Raw genomic sequence first — 24,387 nt, 5'->3', positions numbered from 1 at the left:
AGCAAGGATCGCAATTGTAAAGGTGCACTCAGGCAGCTTTGCAATTGCGATCCTTGCAATAATGCAAAAGCAGCAGGAGGTATATGACACCCCCTGCTGCATTTGCGATCCCAGCACTGTGACCGAGGTCGCAGGCTGGGATCACCATCGCGACCATTGGGCAACCGGCCAGCTGAGTAAGCCTCGGCTTACTCAGGCTGGCCAGCTTGCGAGCGCATGACGTCTCTCATGACATCTCTCCCATAGTGCACACGGCAGGAGCCGGAAGCCAATCTTCAAATATCACCCACACATAAGGACGCACATTGCTGCCTTCTTACCTGTGTGCGACGACACATACCTGCATAAAATATCTGTAACATCGATGCACAACGGCGGCCATCTTGCCCTTGCGACACGTCAGACCTGCCGCAGCCTTGGGAGCTCTTCTGACACGCAGAGCTGCGCATGCACTCGCAGTGGCTAATTTATGCACGCCCATGTAACAAACCATCTCATTCTGCGTGAAAATCACATTAGCATCATATCTGAATCAGGCCCTAAATCGGCACAAGTTATCACAGATTATATAATAAGGAAAAGCCGAATCAGACTATCCCACTGTGAAAAAGAACTGGTGTTAGCAGATATGTAGTATATGATGTGAGTGACCCGTTAAAGATAACGAGACTGCCTTTGGACTTTCCTGATAAACAGACAGACCAAACCCATATTGTGTAACTATACAAGCTCAACCTCCACAGCAGTTCTATTCAGTCCCTGCAGCACATGTGATCAGTGTATGCGTGCGGTATTTCTCAAGACACAGCTTGCATCCTGCTTCTTTCATGGCTCTATTAACCAAAGCACTGGTTGCACTGATTGGGATTCTGGTGGCTTTTTACTTCTATTCAGGAAATGAAGTGTTTGAACCAGGTAAGTATTTTCCCTTTCTACCTGATATATCCTGCATTGTTTATATGTTATTGTTTTTATTGTTATTGGTCATTATCCAAAGACTTAACATAAGGTTTACAAAAAAGTCCCTAACTGTAAATTACAGGATATACCGCACATTGCTGAGTAGTAGGGTGACTGTCATTTTTCTTATGCAATTTTTTGCTGCAGTATTTTCATCATCCCAACCAGTGGTGGATTTTACCTAGAGGCTGCAGCACCTCCAGTAAAATCTTCCACCTGCAGTGACTGCCTAGCTTTGGCTGGCTACCCATGGGAAGCTCTCCTTGCTAATGCACACATTTACGGGCCCCCCTCACCGAGCCAAGGTATGACTCGCTGCTGATCCCAACCCTGCATTCAGTGCCAGATTAACAATAGGGCAAGCAGTGGCCCCCACACACAAGTTTGATAGCCAGCATGGGGGGCACTGTGTCATAATGTGAACTGGGGTTTCTGTGTTGTATAATGTGAACTGTTGGCACTTTTGTGGTGTTCTATATTATTTACATATTATACTTTTTAATAACATTGCCACTATACTATATTGGCAATTTCATTGGTAGGGATCCCACAAGTTAGTTGCCCTGGGGCCCCACAAACCGTAATATGGCCCTGCCGGCATTACCAACAACAAGTAAGTAGATCAGGCTTGCCTACCCTCCCGATTTGGTCGGGAACCTCCCGAATATCGGGTGCCGCTCCCGACCCCCCGGAAAGGCAGGCAAGCCTCCCGGCTGCTGCCTGCCCCCCCAACTACAACTAGAAACCCCCCGCAGTGGGGGGCCCGATCACGCGATTCACGCTAATCATCATGACTCCGCCCCCCACTTCACAATGCCTTTATTTTCGCCAATGTGAAGAAGGGGTGGGGCCATGATGACGTGATCATGCGGTCACGCCCCTGGCCTGCACCCCCATGGGGAGTCAGTGCCCGGCCACACCCCCCACTGTGTGCAGGCATTCAACTCCCTCCCGGAAGGAGGGAGCTGAATGTCGGCAACTATGAAGTAGATAGGACTGATGCAAAACATACTGGTTATCAATCATACTGTAGTGTGTAGAGGACAGAAGTGGCTATACCCTGCAGCTGGCAATGAGATCAGAATGTTTCTCTTATATTGAAACATCTTTTTCTGTGTTTTGAATAGCAGCACCTCTTATCCCCACCATGCCACAGCGTACACAAGCAACATTGTGGAATGGAAATTTCTATAGAGAGAATAATAAGCAATTAAACAATTTACTTTAGCGTTAATTAGAGATGAGTGGTTCGGCTTTGACTCCGTTCCTTTTGCCAAATTAGCGCAAGTTTGGATTAGTTCAGATTTATTTTATTTGCCGGATAGCCAATATGATGTCATTTTTGAGATCTCAACATAAGCAAGTAAAACCAAACATCTCTAGTGTTAATAATATACTGTATACAATGAATGAAAAAAAACTACACAAAAAGACTCTTTACATAAAATGCATGGTAAAGCAGGCAGTTCCTATTGGCACCGACATATGCTCCTATGGCAACACGCTTCAGATATTATTAAAGTGATAAAATAAAAATGATCCGATGATCCAGCACTTATGTAGCAAGCACCAGCTGCCAATACCTGCTTCCCTTCATGATAAACAACTGTCCCAGCAACAACGGTTTTTGAACTGGGAGTCCTAAAGCAAATGCACGCCCATCATCCAGTGCATACGCAAGTTGCGAGGACCCACTTTTCAGTAAAGTAGCCCCATGTCTCCTAGAGGCACCACCATTTTCTATAGGCAGCCCCATAGGTGCTGCAGTCATTTTTAATACATATGGTGATCCATGTGTTCCGGTAAATCTCTGCATTATCGACAGTCATACATTCCACCCAAACTGTTCTTAATGTCCCCACACAGAGGGCCCGATTCAGACCCGCTCACTAGATGCATTCGGTCGCTCGATGCGTATGCAAATTCGGCCAGCTAACAGCAAGGCCGGCAATCGCACGGCAAGGCATAATCACGCCCACTATGTCTTGGCATGCGATCGCCCTGTGTATGCAGATGCCCACCAGCCTGTCTTAAGCCGCCCACTAATGCACGTCATCTCCCAGAAGTGTATGCAACCATCGTCGGTACCATCAGAAGCGAACGCAGTGCTTGTGGTTGACCATACCCTACCACAAGCACTGCGATCACTTCAGTGTAAAATCCAGCCACCTGACGTGTACAATGACACTCTGTCTTAATTATGCATGCCTCTGTAACGGCATTGAGACGCTTAGGCACGCCTGCGTTCGCACCACCACTCCCCCGTTTTCAGAGACGAACCCCTGTCGCCACCCACAAACGGCTTCTCCTGTCATTCAGTCAGGCGAGAAGTATATGCGCAGCGAGCAAACGCTTCTCGATCCCTTGGACTAGTTAGCGCACGCGCAGTGTGATGCGTACGCATGCGCACATGGAGAAAAAGTAGCTGTCAGCATTATACCTCTGAATCTGTCAGCTGCAGCTCCTCAATGTCACTGATATGCTGGGCTATGATCCCAGTCTGAGAAATAGAAGATGTCGCCCTCGTCTCCTACCTAAAGAAATAAAGCATACTGGGTTGAGTGGAGGCACCAATTCAGAGGGGGGAGTGGTACCATGTTGGGTCCATACAGAGCTTCCACCAGCCCTGAGCCTAATTAGCATAATTGCAAACTTTTGGGACCACCCCTCCCCATGCAATGGGTTTATGATGTTGCGATTACCCTACTCTCCCAGTACTCTGAGATAACAACCCAAAATTCATGCATCTCCCAGAAATTCCCTGACATGAAAGCATGCTATATAGTGTATTGTTGATAAAAGTTTTACTTTAATATATATATATATTAGCTTTATTTTTTCTACATGTTCCATACTGTGTGGCTTTCCTCATGCCTGCAATTGCTATTTTACTAGACTGGTCTTGTATTTTTTCCTCTTTAAATCCAGCAACTGAAACCACCAAAGATGCATTGGCTTTGAAAAGCTTTGCCCTATGTTATCTTTCAATCATTAGATTTTGAATTAGCATCATAACCACTGAAAGTATGATGTCCATCCATCCATACATTATTATACTTAGGGCCTGATTGACAGGCAGAGGCATCCCTGAAATGGGGACGTGTCATCTCCGTTTTCCAGGAGTGGCAAGGTCAGGACCTGCATCCATGGACGCACATTCCTCGTCCGCATGCCGGCCAGCCTGCGTAAGCTGAGGCTTACTCAGCTGGATGGTGCCGTCCAACACCGATGGTCGCGATGAAGATGCCAGTCTGCGACCTTGGTTGCAGCGCTGGGATCGCAGATACAGCAGGAAGTTTCAGACACCTCCTACTGCATTTGCATTTTAGCAAGGACGGAATTGCAAAACTGATTGTGTGCGGCTGTGCAATTCCATCCCCTGCTAAATCAGGCCTTTAGTCTCAGTATCAATCCTATCTAGAAAGTAAGTTCACCTTTGTCATCTTTATTTAAGAGATTATGGGGTCTATGTACTAAGCAGTGATAAGTGACAGAGTGAAAAGTGATAAGTCTGTGATAAGGTGCCAGCCAATCAGTTCCCAACTGTAATTTTTAAAACACAGCCTGTGAGATGGCAGTTTGAAACTGATTGGCTGGCACTTATCACAGACTTATCACTTTTCACTCTGTCACTTATCACTGCTTAGTACATAGACCTCTATATGTTAACTCAAAGCATAAATTTAGCAAATATGGTAAAAGTGAATCTAGGCAGTAAACCAGAATACCAATGGTAAGGTGTGACTAATGAGTTCAAAATATCACACATCCAGTAAATTTGATGCCATTGTATTGCCCCCACATGTGGCTCCGGATGCTAACGTGGAGTAGAAGCAGCTGATAGCTTCTTACCCATGAACACTGGAAACTTGGCGAAAAGGATCAACTTTTATTAATAACTTAAAAAATGTATGGTGGAAAAGAAGGGATGGCCACCTATAAGTACCAGCAAGAAACAATTCCAACATACATTAATATCACTAGCTGCACCAAACAAACATTGTATTCATTCTTTCTTCAGTTTACTCCAACTGGCGGACCATCCGGAAGGTTGGGTATGGGACGCCGGCATCCCAACAGGATTAGGATACTGACACCTGTTGGTCACTACCCTAATCCTCCCTCTCTTCCTAACCCTCCCCATTGCCTAAACCTAACCATCCCCCTAGTGCCTAAACCTAACCCCCCCAGTGCCTAACCCTAAAACTCCCCCTAGTGCCTAATTCCTAACCCCCCCATAACCCCAGTACTTACCATCTGAATGCCAGTGCTGGGATTCTGACAGGTGACGGGATTCCGGTGCCAGCATTCTAAGTATCGGCATTCCGACTGTTGGGATTATAATTACATGATCTGGGAGGGGAGTGTCACTGTCTCCTGAAGAAGTGAGTGTACCCAACTAAGGCACCAACATGTTCACTGAGCTGCCATTCTTTCCCATCAGAGCTAGGTTTTTAAGTAACAACTGTAGCCCTGACACCATATAAACCTTGCTAACGGTATGCAGTTATGAGACCGGCTAACACCCCAAAACAAATCCTCTATAAACAGAGAAAGGCCATTAGATGGACTCCATCAGGCTGATATAAATGGGTATAACAAAAACAAATCAAACTGTTCCTTACAACAATACCGCCTTTATCCAACACAAACTGAACCACTGCAGTATGAACCTTCTCCCTGAGCTCATCATCTGCCACACCAAATTGCAGACAATGCCAAAAATGTCTGGGCACAATAACCCAAGCCCCATAATCAACTGCAGGTCATGCATAATAGCCAAAACCAATTCATTTACTTCCGATTTCATTACCTTATAAATAAACTACCTAATCCTGTGGTATCCTAAAATACCTACATGCACCAAATAACTTATCCATAAGGAAATGCCAACACAGACCTCAAAAGACCATCCATTTAACCCTGCTAGCTCTTGGGAAAGTGGATGTGTCTAATGCAACTGGAGATTTAAACCCAGAACAGGTAAACTACCCTAGAATTGAATGTTCCACCCACATGGGATGTAATAACAAGTTAGGGCACACCCAAACTAACAGCCATATACAGAAACAACCCTCACACAAAACCCTTGCAAAATCCTCATTTTCACACCACATCTTGTACTGTTTTACACACTTCAAGACACTCCTCATAAAGGTGTATTGCTGTCACAAATATTCTTTTATTGCTTATTACATATTTGGATGGTGGACACTTCAAGTGCAGCTCCTGACACACATGAAAAGATCAGCTGACTTCTCTTTTTGTGTTCATGTGGAAGGTAATCACCTCGGGAAGAAGGTTGTAAATGAGGCTTATGAAAATAGTATGAGGGGGAATAGAAAGATAATTGGCAAAAAAAAAAAAGCTAATGGAATACGAACAGCCATTTCGATCCCCAAGAAAAAAAAGTAAAATTGCTCTAGTCCTTCAAATTTCAGTACCATCTGTACTTGGATCATACTCAAATCTACCTGTCCTCCCCAGATTTGTCACCATCTGTATTGGTCCGTGTCACTGAATGTCTTTCTGCCATTTCATCTTGGATGTCATCTCGCCACCTCAAACTTAATATTTATAAATCTAAATTAATTAGATTTCCACCGGCTAATAACAGTTACCAACCTGATCTATCACTGTTGATAACTCGACAATCCACCCTACCCCACAAGCTCGCTGCCTAGGTGTCATACTTGACTCTGAATTGTCCTTTGTTCCCCACATCAATCTGTCCAAAATCATACTACATACATTTAAAAAACATATCTAAAATTTGACCATATCTTACACAAGACTCTGCAAAAACTCTAATCCATGCACTCATTATTTCCCGCATTGACTAGTGCAATAGTCTCTTTACTGGTCTTCCCAAGAACAGTCTCTCGCCACTATAATCCATTATGAATACAGCTGCGAGGCTGATCATCCTCACCAAACGTTCTTCGTCTGCTGCTCCACTCTGTCAATCTCTCCATTGGTTACTGGTTTTCTACCGTATTCAATACAAGCTACTTTTACTTACATATAAGGTTATTAACCAAACCACACCAACATACATCTCTTCACTCATCTCAAAATATCTCCCAACTCGTCATCTCCGCTCAGCACAAGATCTGCGTCTCTCATCTCCATGCATCACTTGCTCCCATTCACGGTTACAGGATGTTTTTTCAGGCTGCACCCACTCTAAGGGATGCCCTCTCATGCACAATAAGACTTTCCTCTAGTCTCCAAACCTTGAAGCGTTCCCTGAAAACTCACCTCAGATTCCAGAACCGCCCACATAATCTTCATAGCTTTCATATCTAATAACATCCCCTTTCACAGTCCACACATAACCTCACACATAGTCTTTCTTTCATATCCTCCTTACCTTTGGCCAACATTCCTGTGTGAATGGATCATACAGCCCACCAAGAAACTCTGCAATCTGGATGGACCAAAATGCATTATATAGCACCTATCCTTGTGTATCAATGCCTATTTCTCTATAGATTGTAAACTTGCAAGCAGGACCTTCATACCTCTATGTCTGTCTGTTATTACCCAGTTTTGTTCTATTAATGTTTCCAATTGTGAAGCGCAACGGAATATGTTTCGCTATATAAGAAACTGATATTATTAATAATAATAATAGTTGTGCCATAAATTGATAAAGAAATTGTGGGAAGTTAGGTTATTTGGGAGGGTGGGAAGATGATCAGCTCAGTCTTAGACATATTAAGTTTAATAAAGCGCTGGGACATCCAAGAAGAGATAGCAGAGAGGCAGTTGGAGATAAGAGTGAGGGGAGAGGATCTGAGTATCATCGGCATAGAGATGATATTGGAGGTCAAAAGAGCTGATGAGTTCACCTAGAGAACACGTATAGAGGGAGAATAGGAGATGTCCAAGAACAGAACCTTGGTGAACACCTACCGTTAGTGGAAGTGAGGGGAAAAGAAGTCATGATAGGAGACTGAGAAGGGATGTCCAGAGAAGTAGGAGGACAGCTAGGAGAGGACAGTGTCACGTAGACCAAGGGAGTGAAGGATTTGCAGGAGAACAGGGTGGTCCACAGTGTCAAAAGCAGCAGAGAGGTCTAGGAGAATGAGCATAGATTAATGACCCTTGGATTTGGCAGCAATGAGGTCATTACTAACTTTTGTGAGGGCAGTTTCAGTGGAGTAGAGAGAACGGAAGCCAGACGCAAATGGGTCAAGGAGGGAATGGGAGGAAAGAAAGGTGGTGAGGTGGTTGTAAACAATACGCTCAAGGAGTTTGGAAATAAAAGGGAGGAGAGAGATGGGTTGGTAGTTGAAGAGTGTATTAGGATCAAGGGAATTTTTTTTAAGAATGGGGGAGACAAGGGCATATTTGAATGCAGAAGGGACAGTGCCAGAAGAGAGGGAGAGATGAAAGAGGTGAGCAAGATGGGAACAGGCAGAAGTAGAGAGGTAGCATAGGAGACGGGAAGGCATAGGGTCAAGGGGGGAGGTGGAGGGGGGACCAGATGAGGGCCATAACTGTCTCTCCAGTTACAATGGAGAATGATGTCAGAGTTGGTAAGAGGGAAGGGGAGGAGTGGTCCAGGAAAGGAGGAGGTGTAGTGACAAGGCTCTGGTGGGATATGATGTCCTGACATATGGAATCAATTTTAGATGTGAAGTAGGTGGCAAAGCCAAGGGCAGAGGAAGGAGTTGAAGGTGGGGAAGAGATGCCAGAGTTTGAAGATTGGGAGGAGATGAGGTTCTTGAGATATGACTGTTTAGAGTGGGAAAGGGCAGCATAGTAGGATGATAGCATAAATTTAAAATGGAGGAAGTCTTGCTTAGAGCATGATTTTCTCCACTGTAGCTCCGGTGTGCGCGAACACTTTTGCATGTATATGGTGCATTTGGAATGCCAGGGTTGAGGTGTGGATCTGCAAGAGTGAGCAGTAATTGCTGGAGCAACAAAGTCAAGAGCAGAGGTAAGGGAGCATTGTATAGGGAAGTGGGTTGTTCAGGGCAGTAGAGAGAGAGGATAGGGGAAAGAAGTGAGTCAAGCATGGAGGAAAAAGAAACTGTGTTGATAGCCTCGATGTTATGCTTAGTGATGTGAGCCTTAGGAGGTAGAGGAGGGGAAAGAGAGAGGGATAGGTTAAAAGAGAGAAGGTTATGGTCAGAGTGGGGAATGGGGAATTGGAGTCATCAGAAATATCACAACAGTGAGTGAAGACCAGATCTAGCGAGTGCCCACTCACATGGGAGGGTGAAGATGTCCATTGGGAGAGACCAAATGAAGATGTGGGGGTAAGGAGTTTAGAGGCAGGGGATTATGTGGGTGTATCAGTTGAAATATTAAAGTAATCTAGGATAATGGAGGGAAGGTCTGAAGAGAGAAAGTGAGGGAGCCAGGAAGCAAAGTTGTCAAGGAATTTGGAGGGAGGGCCAGGGGGACGATAAATGACAGCTACTCATAGGTGTACTGGTTGGAAGAGACGTATAGCATGAACCTCAAATGTAGAGAATCTAAGGATAGTTCTGAGGGTATGAGTTGATAGGAGTAATCGGGGGATAAAAGGACCCCAACACCACCACCATGCCGACCCCGGGCCGAGGGGTGTGAGAGATGGTGATGCCCCCAGGGGAGTGAGCTGCAGGAGAATTGGTGACAGAGGGTGAAATCCAGTAATGGCTAGGAGATTCAGGGAGTTGAAGATGAAAAGGTCATGGATTGGGATCAATTTATTACAGACAGATCTGGCATTCCAGAGGGCACAGGATAGAGGGACAGCATGCAAATGCCAATGTTTACACATGTTGAGCAATTGCTAGCCATTGCGCATACGCAAAAGCTTCACTGCGCACACACAGTGATTGAATTGCAATTACGCTCATACAGAGGATACACTCGCAAAGTGAGTGACAGGTAGTCAACGTTTGGGGCAGGTAATGGATGGGAGGCTAGAGAAATGCAGGCATGTCTGTAGCATTTAAACACTGGTTTCTGGGCATGGATAAATTATCCACTGCATTCTTGCTTGCATCAGGAGAGCCCTCTGTTTGTCTGGAGACCTGCTATGTCTGTGATAGCTTAGACTTACTCAGAAGGCTGATGGTCACCTGATCTGAGTTCGATGTTTCCGGTTTTGTGCATGAGCAGCAGATGTGAGATGCTTTTAGTGGCGTCTCTAAGCACTGGACGGCAAGCGAATTATAAGCATATTTTTACAATTGCAATCCGTGAGATATCGCAGCTGCGATGGTATTTGTGTGCGGATGTGAATCAAGCCCATAGTATCTTACAAAGAGATGCAGTTATCAGACCGGCGGACAGCATGCCTGAATCCCGACACTGAAAGTCTGACACAGGACTTAAGATAGACGTCGAAATACCTATGCCTATCTTATTTCCGACGCCGGAATCCAGAAACACGGCAGCCTGAATGAGGTAAGTCTGGAGCGCCCTTAGCGTTAGACGCGCGAGGGGTAGAGTGTTAGGTTTAGGCAGTGTAGCGGGGTTATGGTTAGGTTTTTTGGGGGGGCAGTTAGGCACCCCTAGGGGGGAGGGTTAGGGTTAGTCACCACTGGGGGGGGTTAGGGACTAGGCACAAGGGGGCAGACTTAGTGCCTATACCTAACGGGGAGAGTTAGGGTGCGGGGTGGGGAGGGTTAGCGCTAGGCTACAAGCAGGGAGGGAGAAGGGGGAAGGGTAAGTATACTTATCCGACCCCTGTCGGGATACCAACCATCCGGATGCCGCTGTCGGTATTTTGACAGGAGGCATTCCGACAGCCGGCATTACATACCATTTCCCTTAAAACAGCTGCTGGGTGATTTGAATGTTTCCAATTTCCCAATATACAGTAATGCATCATGCAGTTTCAGTTTTGCTGTAATAAAATGTAAATATTTAGTGGTACTCTTCGCATGCCCTAATGTAATTAATTTTGCAGACTGCAGCATATTACATATAGAATTTTTCTCTAAGACCGTGGGCCTGATTCAGATGTGGACACTATTTTGATATTTACACAGATGAGTGATTATTGGTGGACTGCGCATGCGTCTTAGTTGCAATGCGGCGTGCAGCGATTGAATTGTGATCAAATGTGACTACAGTTGTATTCACAAGAGAATGACAGACAGGCCGTTTTGTGGGAGGTAATATGGAGTTGCCGCAAAAATGTGCACGTGTCGTTTTTGGAGCATGTATCTGCCTACATCCCATAGGCTGATAATATGGTGCAGGGGCTCGGTTCCCTCAAGCATTCTGCATGACCATAGGGTGACCCAGATGGATATTTAACGAAGGATCTGTGACCACCGCTGCAGTAACTGGGATCTACGAGGCATTTCCAGGCGGCTGTAGCATTAGCATATTTTCGCACGGCAGCTGCTAATGCATTAGTGTCCACATCTAAATCAGGCCACATGTTCATGTTCATGTAGGGATCATTTTATACTTCTAGCTTTATCCCTATTTCCAGAGCAAACTACCTTTGTTCACACAGCGTGAAACACCCTTACGAGTGTCAAAGAGCCCATAAAACCTACTCTTTTAGACAAAAAAGACTTTTGACCTGCTTGTGTTCACCTTGACATATGATTCTGCTGTATTGTAAAAGATTTTACTGCTAGTTGCTGATTAACATTAAATACTCTTTTGTATACTAGACAAGATGAGGTACTATAGTGAACAGAAATAATGTATGCGTATGCAGTTTTAGAAAATGACAGTGGTGTCTAACCCGAAAGTCAATGCTAGAGTCTATTATGAGTGTGATGTCACGTTGTAGCTTCTTACCAGTTTCCCAGCTCTGGATAGTCTTGGTCCTGTTCTGAGGGTAAGTAGTGGATACAGGCAAAAGTATTTATTTAACAATAATCAGATAGTAATGGCAATACTTCACAGTAACATTGCATTAAACATTTGCATAACATGACCAATGACACTCTTTTACAAGAATAAACTGCACTCTGATCCGTGTTTTATTTTATTAAGGCTGCAACTCAGGATGCTTGATCCAATGGGTTAACTGCAGATAAATATATAACAATCCCCTCTCCTATATTAATTAGAAACTGGTAGAATGACCAACAATTAACGGGTGCACCCCAAAATGGCAATACAATGGTCTCTAGTCCACTCTATGCATGCAAGAGATTATTAACTATTTTTATACTGGTAATTCAACGTTGCACTGGTTGATGAATAACTTATTGGAGGATGTGATAAAGTGTCCTTTCTTTAGGCGGAGTCCTGCGCTGTCACTTTCTTTTACAAGGTTAAGCTTATTTCTAGCAAGTATTATGACACAGATTGTAATCCTCTCTGTCTTTTTCTGAATACAGTTGCTGGCTGACTTGGATACAAGGGCCCTCATTCAGAGCCGTACGCTCTGAGCAGAGCGCACGCTCTGAATGAGGGCCGGGCTCCATTTTCATGGAGCGTCCTCCTGGACGCTCGTATAGCTGTGGGTCACCACCCACAGGCTATACGAGCGTGCATTTTGATGGCCGCGATGGTCGTGACCATCGCGACCATCGAAATTGCGAGCCGGAGCCTGCGGTTGAGGTTTTCAACCGCAAACTCCGGAGTGATTTTGGCTCCATCAGAGCCAAAATCACTCCCACTGACATCACTAGTGATGTCAGTGGGCCGGCTTCTGACGGGAGGCGTTCCCGTGGGAACGCCCCCGTCAGGGAGGCACGCCCCCGGCACGCCCACCAAAGGGGGCGTGCTGTCAATCAACATTGACAGCACGCCCCCTTTGATCGGACACAACGAGCGAAGGAAAGTCCTTCGCTCGTCGTGTCTGGCGCATGCGCACGACGGAGCTCCCTCCGTCGTGCGCATGCTCAGTGCAGACCATCGACCCACTTGCGAGCGGACAGCCGCTCGCGAGTGGGTCTGAATCAGGCCCAAGGTCTCTATTGTAATACTTGTTCCTCAACAGATTGCTAAATTGTATCTGATCAAGCTCAATTATACTTAAAGGTGATAATCCTCTCTGGCTACACTCCGTTCATGCAAACTGGGAGTGCTGTTGCTCCTTTATGTGCACAGTCTCTGCTAATCCCTTTCCTGATGCGGACTGCTGAGGTTTGCACTCAATAATGTAGATGGGCGCACTGTATCCTCCCTCTAGAGCACTCTGTCACTAAATAAGACTCTGCCCGTTGTTTAATTCTGGTGCAACACTTTTCTCTAAAGCTGGCCACACACTAGACCAACTTACATCCAACCAGCCAACTTGTTGATTGGTTGGAATGAAAATCTGGTAAGGAATGAAAGCAAATGACAATCAGCAATTTGCTCCCAAATGCTGGAAAATGGACAAAAACTGTTGTTTGAACAAATTGTTTAGATCAAACATTTAACAAACTTGTCTGATGACCATTTTCATCTGTTTTCTGGCATTTAGGAGCAAATTGCTGATCATCAGTTACTCCTACTCCTTACCAGATTTTCATTCCAACCAATCAACAAGTTGGCTGGTTGGATGTAAGTTGGTCTAGTGTGTGGCCAGCTTAAGTCTCTAGGGACCTAGGCTGCTTAGCGTCTGTATGTGTCTCTCTCCCAGCTGAAGTGTACTGATTGTGTCAGGAGATGAATGGGGATGACATGAATTGTATGAGGGGTGGTGCTGAGTACTCACTACTCCTCCTTCGATATCCACGGCTCCGTCCCCCTCTCAGAAGACCGCGCCTCCACTCTGGTCACTCCCCAACTGACAATCTCCTTATAGGGCAGGTCCGGGGCGGCTCCCCGCTGACGTCGCTTCCTTTCAGCAGAGTTCCGACAGCTACCCGGCTGACTTGCAGTGCGCTCTCTCCTTCCTCCGGAGGTATGCTCCGACCAAGCGTTCCAGTGAGTCCCGCTCTCCTTCCACTTCAGGCGCCTCTCCTCAGGCAACAACTACCCAGCGGCCTCTGCGGGAGCCCGTCTTATACCGCGGTCGCGTGCCGGTCACTTTCCCGCTGACCGCACGCGCCGCTCTGTCCCTGCACACCGTTGGGCATGTTAGGGAGCAGTTTCCCCCTCTACAATGGCCACAGTGTTCAATTCCTGGCTCGTGCTCTCCATAGTCTCTGAGTCCAGCAAAGGCAGGCTGCACCATGTTCCCCTTTGGGGAGGGGGTTAATCCTTACACAGATGAACTAAACATTTTATCCAGAGGCACTGTACATAAGCATATCAAACAGCACACTTACAGTGTATATGAATTACCATACTATATTTTACCAACTGTATATAAATGAATTGATTTTTCTTATCCTGTGCACATTTTAACTTAGAGACCAATATGTTCTAGAAAGGGGCAGTGACCACTTTAGGGGTGTCACAGGACCATTAATGCATTGTATATTAAAATTTTCTTTACTGGAAAAATCTACGGATATCAGAGACATAGGACCTTATTCAGAGGTCGACGCGACCGTGAAATGGATATTTTTTGCTTTCATTTGAGTCCACCTCACAGTTACCACCCAATGACTTTGCTGCCCCAATTCTGTACTCATACTGACATGATGATTACTCCAAGTGGGCATTACTATGTGATATGATCATGGAATCATTGATAACGAAAATACTTTATTCATATTGGGGCTTATGCAGAACTGAATTTATGCCAGTTTGCTTAGCTTAAAATAAGCAAATTAATTCTGGACAGAAAATAGGCCTTATATGTACGTATGCAGATTTGCTACAATTGGACATTTGTAACCACCGCTGGAGAAGCTGGATGGGGAAGTGAAGGGGCAGTCTAGCATAATGTTCACATAAGTACAAATAGATACAGACCAGTGGCAGCTCCAGAGGTGGGGCTGCAGCACAGTCCAAAATTCAAATAGGGGAGCCACACCAACTGTCATTTCACACGCTGCCACACATCACTGGCTGGGACTCACTGGCAGTTGGTGTGGCTCCCCTATTTGAATTTTAGACTGCGCTTCAGCCCCTCCTCTGGGGCCACCTCTGATACAGAACGACATAGAGATACATCTACGCTTGATCCCTTGACATCGGCAGCACTAGCTAGCCACTTCTGATTGCTTCTTTGCCAATTCGCAGCTATATTGTATGGCGTTTAGATGGCGTTGGCCCATTCCTCTCCGCAGTGGTTGAGACGAGTCTGGACCCGGGACTTAAAGTGATCGCCTAAACGATCACTTTACTTTAAGACTTTGTAGGGATCAGAGCCAGTGTCACCATGGAAAAGATATTGATAAATAATCTTGATAAATAATTTCTAATAGCCACAATATACGGCATTAAGAAGTTAAAATTATTGGGGCTAAAATGCAGTAATTCATAAATAAAACCCATAATCCCTTACTTAGTGCAGTTAGCAAATATTACAGTACATTAAAAAGAAATCTGGCTTCTAACATGATACATATTTCTATGCAATGCCACAATCATATGTATTAGATGATGCTAAACATAAGCTTGCAATATTCATTTTTATGTGATATCTTTATTAATGCCAGGTTGACTTGTGTTCAGTGTCAAAGTTCATGTTGTACAACCTATAGAATTTGTAGAGCAAGGACAAAGGAGTAAATCAATTTCTTTATCAGAAGACAATTGATATGTCTTGGTCCTACAGATAACAGTTTTACTGTATAGTAGTTTGTGCTCAAAAATTCTATATACTGTGTAACAGGAGCACACCTCCAAACTAAAATACACTATTTAATGGATCTTATAAAGCAATTACAAGCTGCATATTTTGAAAATTGTTTTATTGCTTTATAGCATTTATATTTTAAATTCCTCAATAAAACTTTAGTTTTACATACCAGAAAAATTCTGCATTGGATTTTATGCTAATTTAATTGCTTTTCTGCATGTAGTGTTTTTGTTACTATTACTACTGTAGTTATTCAGTATACAAGAAAACCAGTCATATTCAAGGGGAGATGATGGGCAACAAGGTATTTTTCAGGTTCCTCATAATTGACACTTAGGACCAAACGTAAAAGTCCATGATTTGCTGGAGCCAGCGCAATTCTGGCAAGATAGTCACTAGATTTATGTGGCAATTAGTTAAATTTGCATGCTATTACATTTGGCCCCAGGGTTGGACTGGCCCACAGGGGTACAGGTGAAATCCCCAGTGGGCCCCTCTGCAAAAGAGAAAAAAAATCAATGACCCCCAAACCCTATGTGAAAGTACCTGGTGATCTGACGTGATCATGGGTAAACTTTAAAATATAAAATATATGTTTGACACAGACAACACAGATCATCACCCAAATAACACCATATCTACAGTAAAGCAGGGTGGTGGCAGATTCTCTTCACCTGGCATAATGGCTCTATTCAGGATAGAGGTGTCAGGATTCAAGTGGTGTTTCCCCTGTATGATCATACTTGCAGTAAACAATGCTGATTAAGGTGAATTAGTAAGATTTATTAACAAACAGGGTGGTGTAATATTTAAGCAGGAAGATAAGCAAACAATGTTCACATAGGCATTTCTGAGTAACTGGTATGCAATGGTAATACAGTCCAGTATAATGCAGGGAATAGAAACAGACTTTAAGATGAAGACAAATGCTGGATGAAGTATATGGATACACAAAGGGCCTGAATCAGAGGCGCTCGCTACTAGCGAACTCTCGCTCAGAATCAGGGCAGAGATTTTTATTTCTTTTTTTTTCTCCAGACCGCTCGCCCGCGTGCGGCCTGGAGATGGTCGCAATTATCGCAACCATCGGGCTTGTGAGGAGACCCTGTTGTAGGGTCTCAGCTCTCGCAAGCCTGAGTGGACTTCCTTTGGGAACGCATGCGTTTGCTCATCGACAGCCGCCCTATCTTGTAGCGAGCCCCGGAGCGACTGAACTTCAGTCGCTCGCTGGGGCTCGCGCATGCGCACGCCGGACGCGGCGCATGCGCAGGGGGCTACCATCGATCCGCTTGTGAGCGGGTCTGAATCAGGCCCTAAGTCCTGGTTGACAAATAAATAGCAGTGTTGACTGAAATGTCCAGAATATATTATAAAGTGCAGGTAAACTAGGAACTTGATTAACCAGAATGCACAGGTGAAAACAGATGATAGGAGGCTCTGATCTAGAATGCTGCAGAGTAGTGCAGAGAATCTGGAAGGCACTAGTGGTTCTGAAGAATATGCCTTGACAAACACACTGGATAGCAACACAACACAGTCCGGATTGTAAGTGCAGTTTGTCAAGCGGGTGAAACAATAACTGGACAAGTCCTGGATAGTGGAGCTCTGGTCAAGCAGATAAATGTTCCAAATTACATGAGACGCAAGAGGATATCAGGTTGCAGAGACCAGGCTTTAGAGACAACAGGAAATACAAGGAATTTAGCTGGTAGCATAATCCGGAGTGCAGACCATACTTGCCTACCTGTCTCTTCCGGGAGGGGACAGCCAGGTCGGCTCTCTGAACACAGCAGGTGGGTGGAGCAGGGGCCGTGGTGGCTCAATCGCGTCATTGGGCCCCCCCCCCCGCTGTGCAGAGCTGGTAATACAGGTACTGTACAGCGGGGGCGGGGCTTCGATGACGCGATTTAACGTGAATCGCGTCATCTGATCACCCAGACTGCATAGCAAGTAGCTGGCAAAGGAGGGTGCGGGCTGGCTGCGGCCGTTTCCGGGAGACCTGTCTAGTCTTCCGGGTGGTCAGGAGCGCAACCCGATTTTCGGGAGGCTCCCGACCATTTCGGGAGAGTAGGTAAGTATGGTGCAGACACTGAGGCAGTCTTTGACTTAATGAACTGGCACCAGGGAACTTGTGTGGCTGGTTTATATAGGAAGTTCAGGTGCAGCTCACAGCTGCTGCATCAAGTAATTGCTCAGTTGATACTTAAGCTGGCCACACATCTAAAGCTGGCCACACATCTAAAGCTGACCACACATCTAAAGCTGGCCACACATCTAAAGCTGGCCACACATCTAAAGATTATCTATCCAACCAGCCAACTTGTTGATTGGGGTTGGAATGAAAATCTGGTAACTTATGGGGGTAAATGATGATCAGCAATTTGCTCCTAAATGCCAGAAAACAGATGAAAATGGTCGTTCAGACAAGTTTGTTAAATGTTTGATCTAAACAATTTGTTCAAACAACAGTTTTTGTCCATTTTCTAGCATTTGGGAGAAAATTGCAGATTATCATTTGCTTTCATACCTTACCAGATTTTCATTCCAACCAATCAACTAGTTGGCTGGTTGGACAGATAATCTTTAGATGTGTGGCCAGCTTTAGACCAGAGTGCTGTAGCACCAGGGAAGAGAGCGACACCCCAGGGAGGGAAGAGAAACTGCACAGACCGTGACAAAATGGCATAATGAATAGCTCCAAACAACAAAATATTTTGCCACAAAACCTGCTGGCTTCTGTAAAAAAGCGGAGGATGAATTTCACCTTAAATCATGCTAGTTCTCTAAAGCACACATCCTAGCAACTAGTTGAAATGACCAAGTCACAGCCACGCCTCAATCCCATTGAAAAGATGTTGAATGACCTAAAGAGGTTTGTGCACAGGAGATTATCTTCGTTGGTCAAGGGGCGTGGCATCCCATCATCCCCTGTCTCATGATGCTGAGCAAGCAGAGTGCTGGGAGGTGGAGCATCTTGAACAGGCCTTCAGGAGGGCTCACTGCCCGTCAGCCCTTCTGGTGATGCCAATTGACTAGTGCATATCTGATGATGACACTAGAAATACACACTCTCTATTCAGGTATCTTCTTTTAATGATCTCACCCTGCAAAACGAAATGTAATTTTTGCACTGCTCTGCAACCAGGGCCGGCGCTAGCACTAGGCAAGCTAGGCAGCTACCTAACTATAGAGGGTGCAGGGGGTGTGGTTGCTATGGGGCCCGGTGCCTTAAGAGGCCCGTCGGTCCAGTGATCGCACCCCCCTGCATCCTCCATTTGCCAGGTGCCCGCTGAGATTGTGTTACCAGCGGGCACCGAGCTCCTTCTCTCCCCACCCCCCTGGCACCAGCGGCAGCCGGAGGATGGAGCTCACTCCTGAGCTCCGGCTTCCAGGTCCCGCAGTGCACTATGGGAGTGACGTCATGACGTCACTCCCATAGTTCTGAGGAGTGGGCGCCGGGGACAGACGGCAGCAGACACTGGAGCGGGGTTTAAGGTAACCTTAGTACTGGGGTCACTATTGGGAGCACTACAAATGGGGGCACTACAGGGGCCCTTACTACTGGGGGCATTTAAAGGGGCATTGCTACTGGGGCACTGCAGTGAGCATTACTATTGGGGGCACTGCAGGGAGCATTACTACTGGGGGCACTACAGAGAGCATTACTACTGGGGCACTGCAGGAGCATTACTACTGGGGGCACTACAAGGGCATTACTACTGGGTGCACTGCAGGGAGAATTATCCCTTTAATTCGGGTCATGTGAATAGTATTAGGGCGCTGTGTATGTGCCTTTGAGCTGGGCGGAGGGTTTGTGGGAAAACAGGGACGGCATTGTGAACCTTTGCCTAGGGCGCCCTGAAACCTTGCACTGGCCCTGTCAGCAACTCTCTATCTACTTGTGTAATGCTGGTTACACACTGGAGTGATCAGCAATCGTTCTGATTTTAACAACGATTTCTCTTGAGCCCAGAACAAGCGATATTGAGCATACACACACTGAAATCTTGAATACAACCGAATTATATATTGTATACTGTAGTTTGGCCATATACGATTTATCGTTGCTCCTGTACACACTAGAACAACCATCATTAGGATCTCAGGAATGGATGGCAAGAAGGCGAAGTCAAATCAGACCGACCTATAGACACAAAATCGCTAGCGATATTGCTAGGTTTGATGTGCAGCACGGATGACCAGCGACACTCGCTAGTGATCAATGGGAGCGTGGAATAATGCATACACACTGAGCGATGTAGGTGATATGTCATTACGAAACAGCATAACAGCCCGGCATTGCTTACCTTCACTTCTCACAATTCCATAACTTGGCTTGTTGAAACTTCTGCTCTGCAAATGCCACCATCTACTATAGTATAATTGTAGGTACACTAGCACAAATAGAGGTTCTTAGCAGGACAAAAGCTGATTCTGCGCTGTGACTATACCATTTTTGTGCTTTGCAAATGACCACATGTGCAATCAGAAATGCAATTAATGCAGAAGTTAGTGGATGCACATAAATCTGGCACTCCGAAATGGGATCCAGTCAGGATGCCAGTGGATGGGATGCTGGATGTCAGTATACCGATGCCGGAATCCCGACGGCCGTCAGAATTCCGAAGCTGGCATCCCGTAGGGATCAAGATACCGATGTCGGCATCCCGAAGGTAAGTATGCGGGTTATGGTTACCTGTAGGGTGGTAATGGGGGTGTTAGGTTTAAGGACAGGCCGGGGTGGGTTAGGATTAGGCACTGACCATGGAGGGTTAGGGTTAGGCTGTGGGAAGGGGGGTTATGGTTAGGCACCGCCCGAGGAGGGTTAAGTTTAGGATGCGGGAAGAAGGGGTTAGGGTTAGGCACGACCGGGGGGAGGGTTAGGCTACTTACCGGCCCCTGTCGGAATTTCCAACATCAGGATGCCGCTGTCAGTCTTCTGACCGTCTGCATCCCTATGAAATATATAAATGTTCCTCCTATTAACAGTGTAACAACATGAAAAAAACTCTACAATATATAACACATACAGTAGTTGACAAAGGCATATTGGAATTGGGTAATGTTCTGAAGCATGTTTGGAAAAAGCAATTAACCACACATTAATAAGAAAAAAATGTACATTACAGATTTGTGAAGCTCTGATTTGGCTGTTAATCTTAGCAGTGATAATTCCACTTACAATCATACTTTTCAATTTATTCACCATCACACTGTTTATTGAAAAGGTTATATGAAAGTACTATTAAAATGCCTGTGGAATAGTTACTAATTATAGTTGAATGTCTTTCTATAGCCATGCTAAAGGGCAAGAGAGTGATTGTCACCGGAGCCAGCTCGGGCATTGGTGAGCAGATGGCATATCACCTGGCAAAGATGGGATGTCACGTGTTGATAACTGCACGTACCGAGGACAGACTCAAGAAGGTAACATCTTTACTGTATGCTGTGTCATCTTTACCCAGATCTGAAAATTAACTGGAACAATTCAATTCCTATTATGGATACAATAAATAAAAGCTGATCTTTTTATTTATTGTAATTTTAAGAAGATCTTATAACAGGAATATTGTAGCAGAAAGGCATTTTATATCTTGTTAGGCAGTTACAAATTAGATGACATAACTCTGGGTTGAATTCAATCCTGATTTTTTTTTTTGTTGCCTAAAATATTACAATATTTGGTAAACCCAAACCCCACCCCAACCACGAATAACAATAATATAGTACTACACCTTACCATCTATAAACTTGAATACACCCCTAACCCTCCCCAGATACTTACCTCTCCTTGAAGATGTCTCTCTGGTCTTGTAGAGCTGCAGAGGAGGAGGAAAAAATTAAGGAAGGAGCAGCTCTATCTGCATGTGTGTAATTACTGGTGCCACTGCAACATGCATTAAGGCACCAGTGGCATATTCAGTGTGCCAGATTGCACCAGTCTGCCCCGTACTTTTTCAGCACCGGCGGTACTGTCAGTGCACCCAATCATAACAGCCCCCCCACCATCATAAATATTAAAAAACAAACTAATAAACAGCCATGACAGCAGCGGGTGACACCCCCTCTTCACTATAGCCTATCCTATTTCGTCCGTATACTACTCTCTCTGAAGGGGTAGATGTACCAAATCTTGGAGAGAGATAAAGTGGCAAGAAATAAAGAACTAACCAATCAGCTCCTAATTGATTGATTGGTACTTTATCTCTTTCCAAAGCTTAGTACATCTACACCTAAATATTTTACCAGCTGCAGTCCCATGTCAACACCTACTGTAGGCCCTGATTCAGAGCCGGACGCTCTGACAGAGCACTCGCTCTGAATCAGGGCGTCTTTTTTTTTTTTTATGGAGCGGCCTCCTGGCCGCTCGCATTGCTGTGGGTTGCCACCCACAGCTAATGCGAGCGGCCAGGATGATGGTCGCGATGGTCAAGACCATCACGACCATCGGGCTTGCGACGAAACCCTTGTGGTAGGGTTTCATGGCCGCAAGCCCCAGAGAGCTTTCGGCTCAAACAGAGCCGAAAGCTCTCCCACTGACATCACTTGTGATGTCAGTGGGGCCGCCCCCAAATGGTAGGCGTTCTCATGGGAACGCCTCCGTCTGGGCAGCCACCCCCGGCCCACCCACCAAAGGGAGCATGCTGTAACTCAACATCGACAGCACGCCCCCTTTGGTGCGAGACCCGGAGCGACGGATTGCCCATCGCTATCCGGGTCTCGCACATGCGCACGACGGAGCCGGCTCCATCGTGCGCATTCATGCTGGGCCACCATCGACCCGGTTGCGAGCGCTTGCGACCGGGTCTGAATCAAGCCCCTAGTTTGTGGTTCCAACTGTCTCTGCATTACCCTCTCCCTCTGGACTGCAAGCTCTTATGAGCTGTCTCTGCCCTACCCTCTACCATATGACTGCATGTTCTTTGTTAAATTTGTATGTACTTTGTATTTTTTGCACGATTTGTATGATTTGCAACTGACTGTCCAGTGCTGCAGAGTAGTTTGGTGCAGTAAAAATAAACAGTTATAATTATGGGCCTGATTCAGATGTGGACGCAATGGCGGTATTTACCCAATTATCATCTGACTGCGCATGCATTACGGTTGGACTGTGCATGTGCCAAGCTTCCTTAGCTGTGCTGCTCGCACTGAGGATTCTTTGCAAAGTGATTGACATTCAGGCACCGTTTGGTGGCAGTTACGGGGAGTGATGGCACAAATGCAGATGTGTATCAGCCTACATCTGCGATCCCGTACACAGACAGTACGGCACCAGCGTCTCTGTTCCTTTAGCCATTCTGCGGGTTACTCAGATGGTCAATTATCGAAGGATCTGACAGCCGCTGTTTATTTGTAAGCACTTGCTTGGATCTTCAAAGCCACCGGTGGGCGTCTCAATACATTTCTAGGCGGTTACAGCATTCGCATGTTTTCATACATGCGGGATCGCAGCTGTGATTGCATTAGTGTACACATCTGAATAAGGCCCTATGTCACAAAATGATTTTGCCCGTATTATAGATTAAATAAGCAAGAAACAATTCGCCTTACCTAGCATCAATTACCCATACAGTGATGCAGATCTGTTGCTAGTTTTAAAGGAGGGATGTTTACTCAATAATTAAAAATATACCAACATTTTAATGGTAAAATAAATAGCAGGAAAAAATGGTCAATGTAGATTACTAATAGTAAACACATAAAAAAAAAAATCATACATTTAAAATAAGAAAACATTTTATATTCTATTGCCTATTAACTATGTACTGACCGGAGGGTTATCTTCTGATGACTAGACTAATTTTCATGTTTTTATGGTGTAACGATTTCACCAGGAATAATTGGCATATATTTAGTCTATCCAAGTAAATGATTGTTATTTCTTTCCAGACATGTGGGTCATATTGGAAGAAATAGTAAACTTTCATTTGCTTTAGTTTTTTTTTTAGGAAAATAAACAAAAGGAAAAATGCACTTTTTTTTCAAAGTTAGCAGAGCACCAGAATTTACCCCAACATTGAGCAGACTTAAAGGTGAGATTTACTACTCATCACATTTTAGATGTGGTACATCCCACTTATCGGGTACATACCGGTGTTAATAATGCTGGTAAGTACCTAGAATTCCGAAAAGAACTTTCCTTTGCGAAGAGGGAACCGAAAGGGGGTATCCACTACTCGATTAAGTGGAACGATTGAACAATAATGATAGTTTGATCGTTCAATCGTTTGCACCTATGATCTCTCCAACATGCTGGTCAACCTGACGATATCATCAGGTTCAGCATGTTTCCAGATGATTGATGACCCTGCACTGAACATCTGCTCGTTCAGTGCAGGCTCATCCCACAACTGACAAACGACTGCACGATTACAATGTTGGAATAATGCAGTCGTTTTCAGATCTGGTAGTGGATACCCCCCTTTACGGGTTTATGACCAGGGAGTTCTTTTGCGCATGTGTTGTATGACGCGTTCACCATGGGGGAAGCTGGGAGAGATCCAATTTGATCCCTCTCACAGAAGAAAGCGAAAACAAGCCCATATATTTTTATTGGGCAACCGCATCAATAGATGGTGTTGCCCACCAGCTCCAAGCTCTGGAAAGTAACGTTTGGTACATATGGGAAATACTGCCAAAACTCTGAAAACTGCAGTTTTCTGATTTTTGGTTGCATTTTACCTTTAATACATCCTTATATACTACAGAGTTGTTCTGATCCGTGGCAGAGGATCATCTTGGTGGCAGGTCCCGGCCGTATTGGGCGACTGGGACACTGCATCATGCCTTGATTCCAGTTCCGGCTCTTGCAGGTAGCTGGA

At 45.2% G+C, this 24,387-nt stretch overlaps 1 protein-coding gene across 1 annotated transcript in view; it reads left to right on the top strand.

Moving 5' to 3' along the window:
* Window positions 1-773: 773 nt before the first annotated feature.
* HSD11B1 (hydroxysteroid 11-beta dehydrogenase 1) overlaps window positions 774-24,387 on the top strand; it is a 37,057-nt gene continuing 13,443 nt past the window's right edge. Inside the window, exons 1-2 of the mRNA XM_088475462.1 lie at window positions 774-915; window positions 20,862-20,992. Coding sequence (XP_088331588.1) covers window positions 828-915; window positions 20,862-20,992 — 219 coding nt within the window. The 5' untranslated portion in view covers window positions 774-827. The remainder of the gene's footprint in view (window positions 916-20,861; window positions 20,993-24,387) is intronic.

The sequence above is a fragment of the Taudactylus pleione genome, unplaced genomic scaffold (assembly GCF_031769625.1).
Source record: "Taudactylus pleione unplaced genomic scaffold, aTauple2 ptg000172l, whole genome shotgun sequence".
NCBI lineage: Eukaryota > Metazoa > Chordata > Amphibia > Anura > Myobatrachidae > Taudactylus > Taudactylus pleione.
This window is presented reverse-complemented; position numbering and strand designations above follow the sequence as displayed.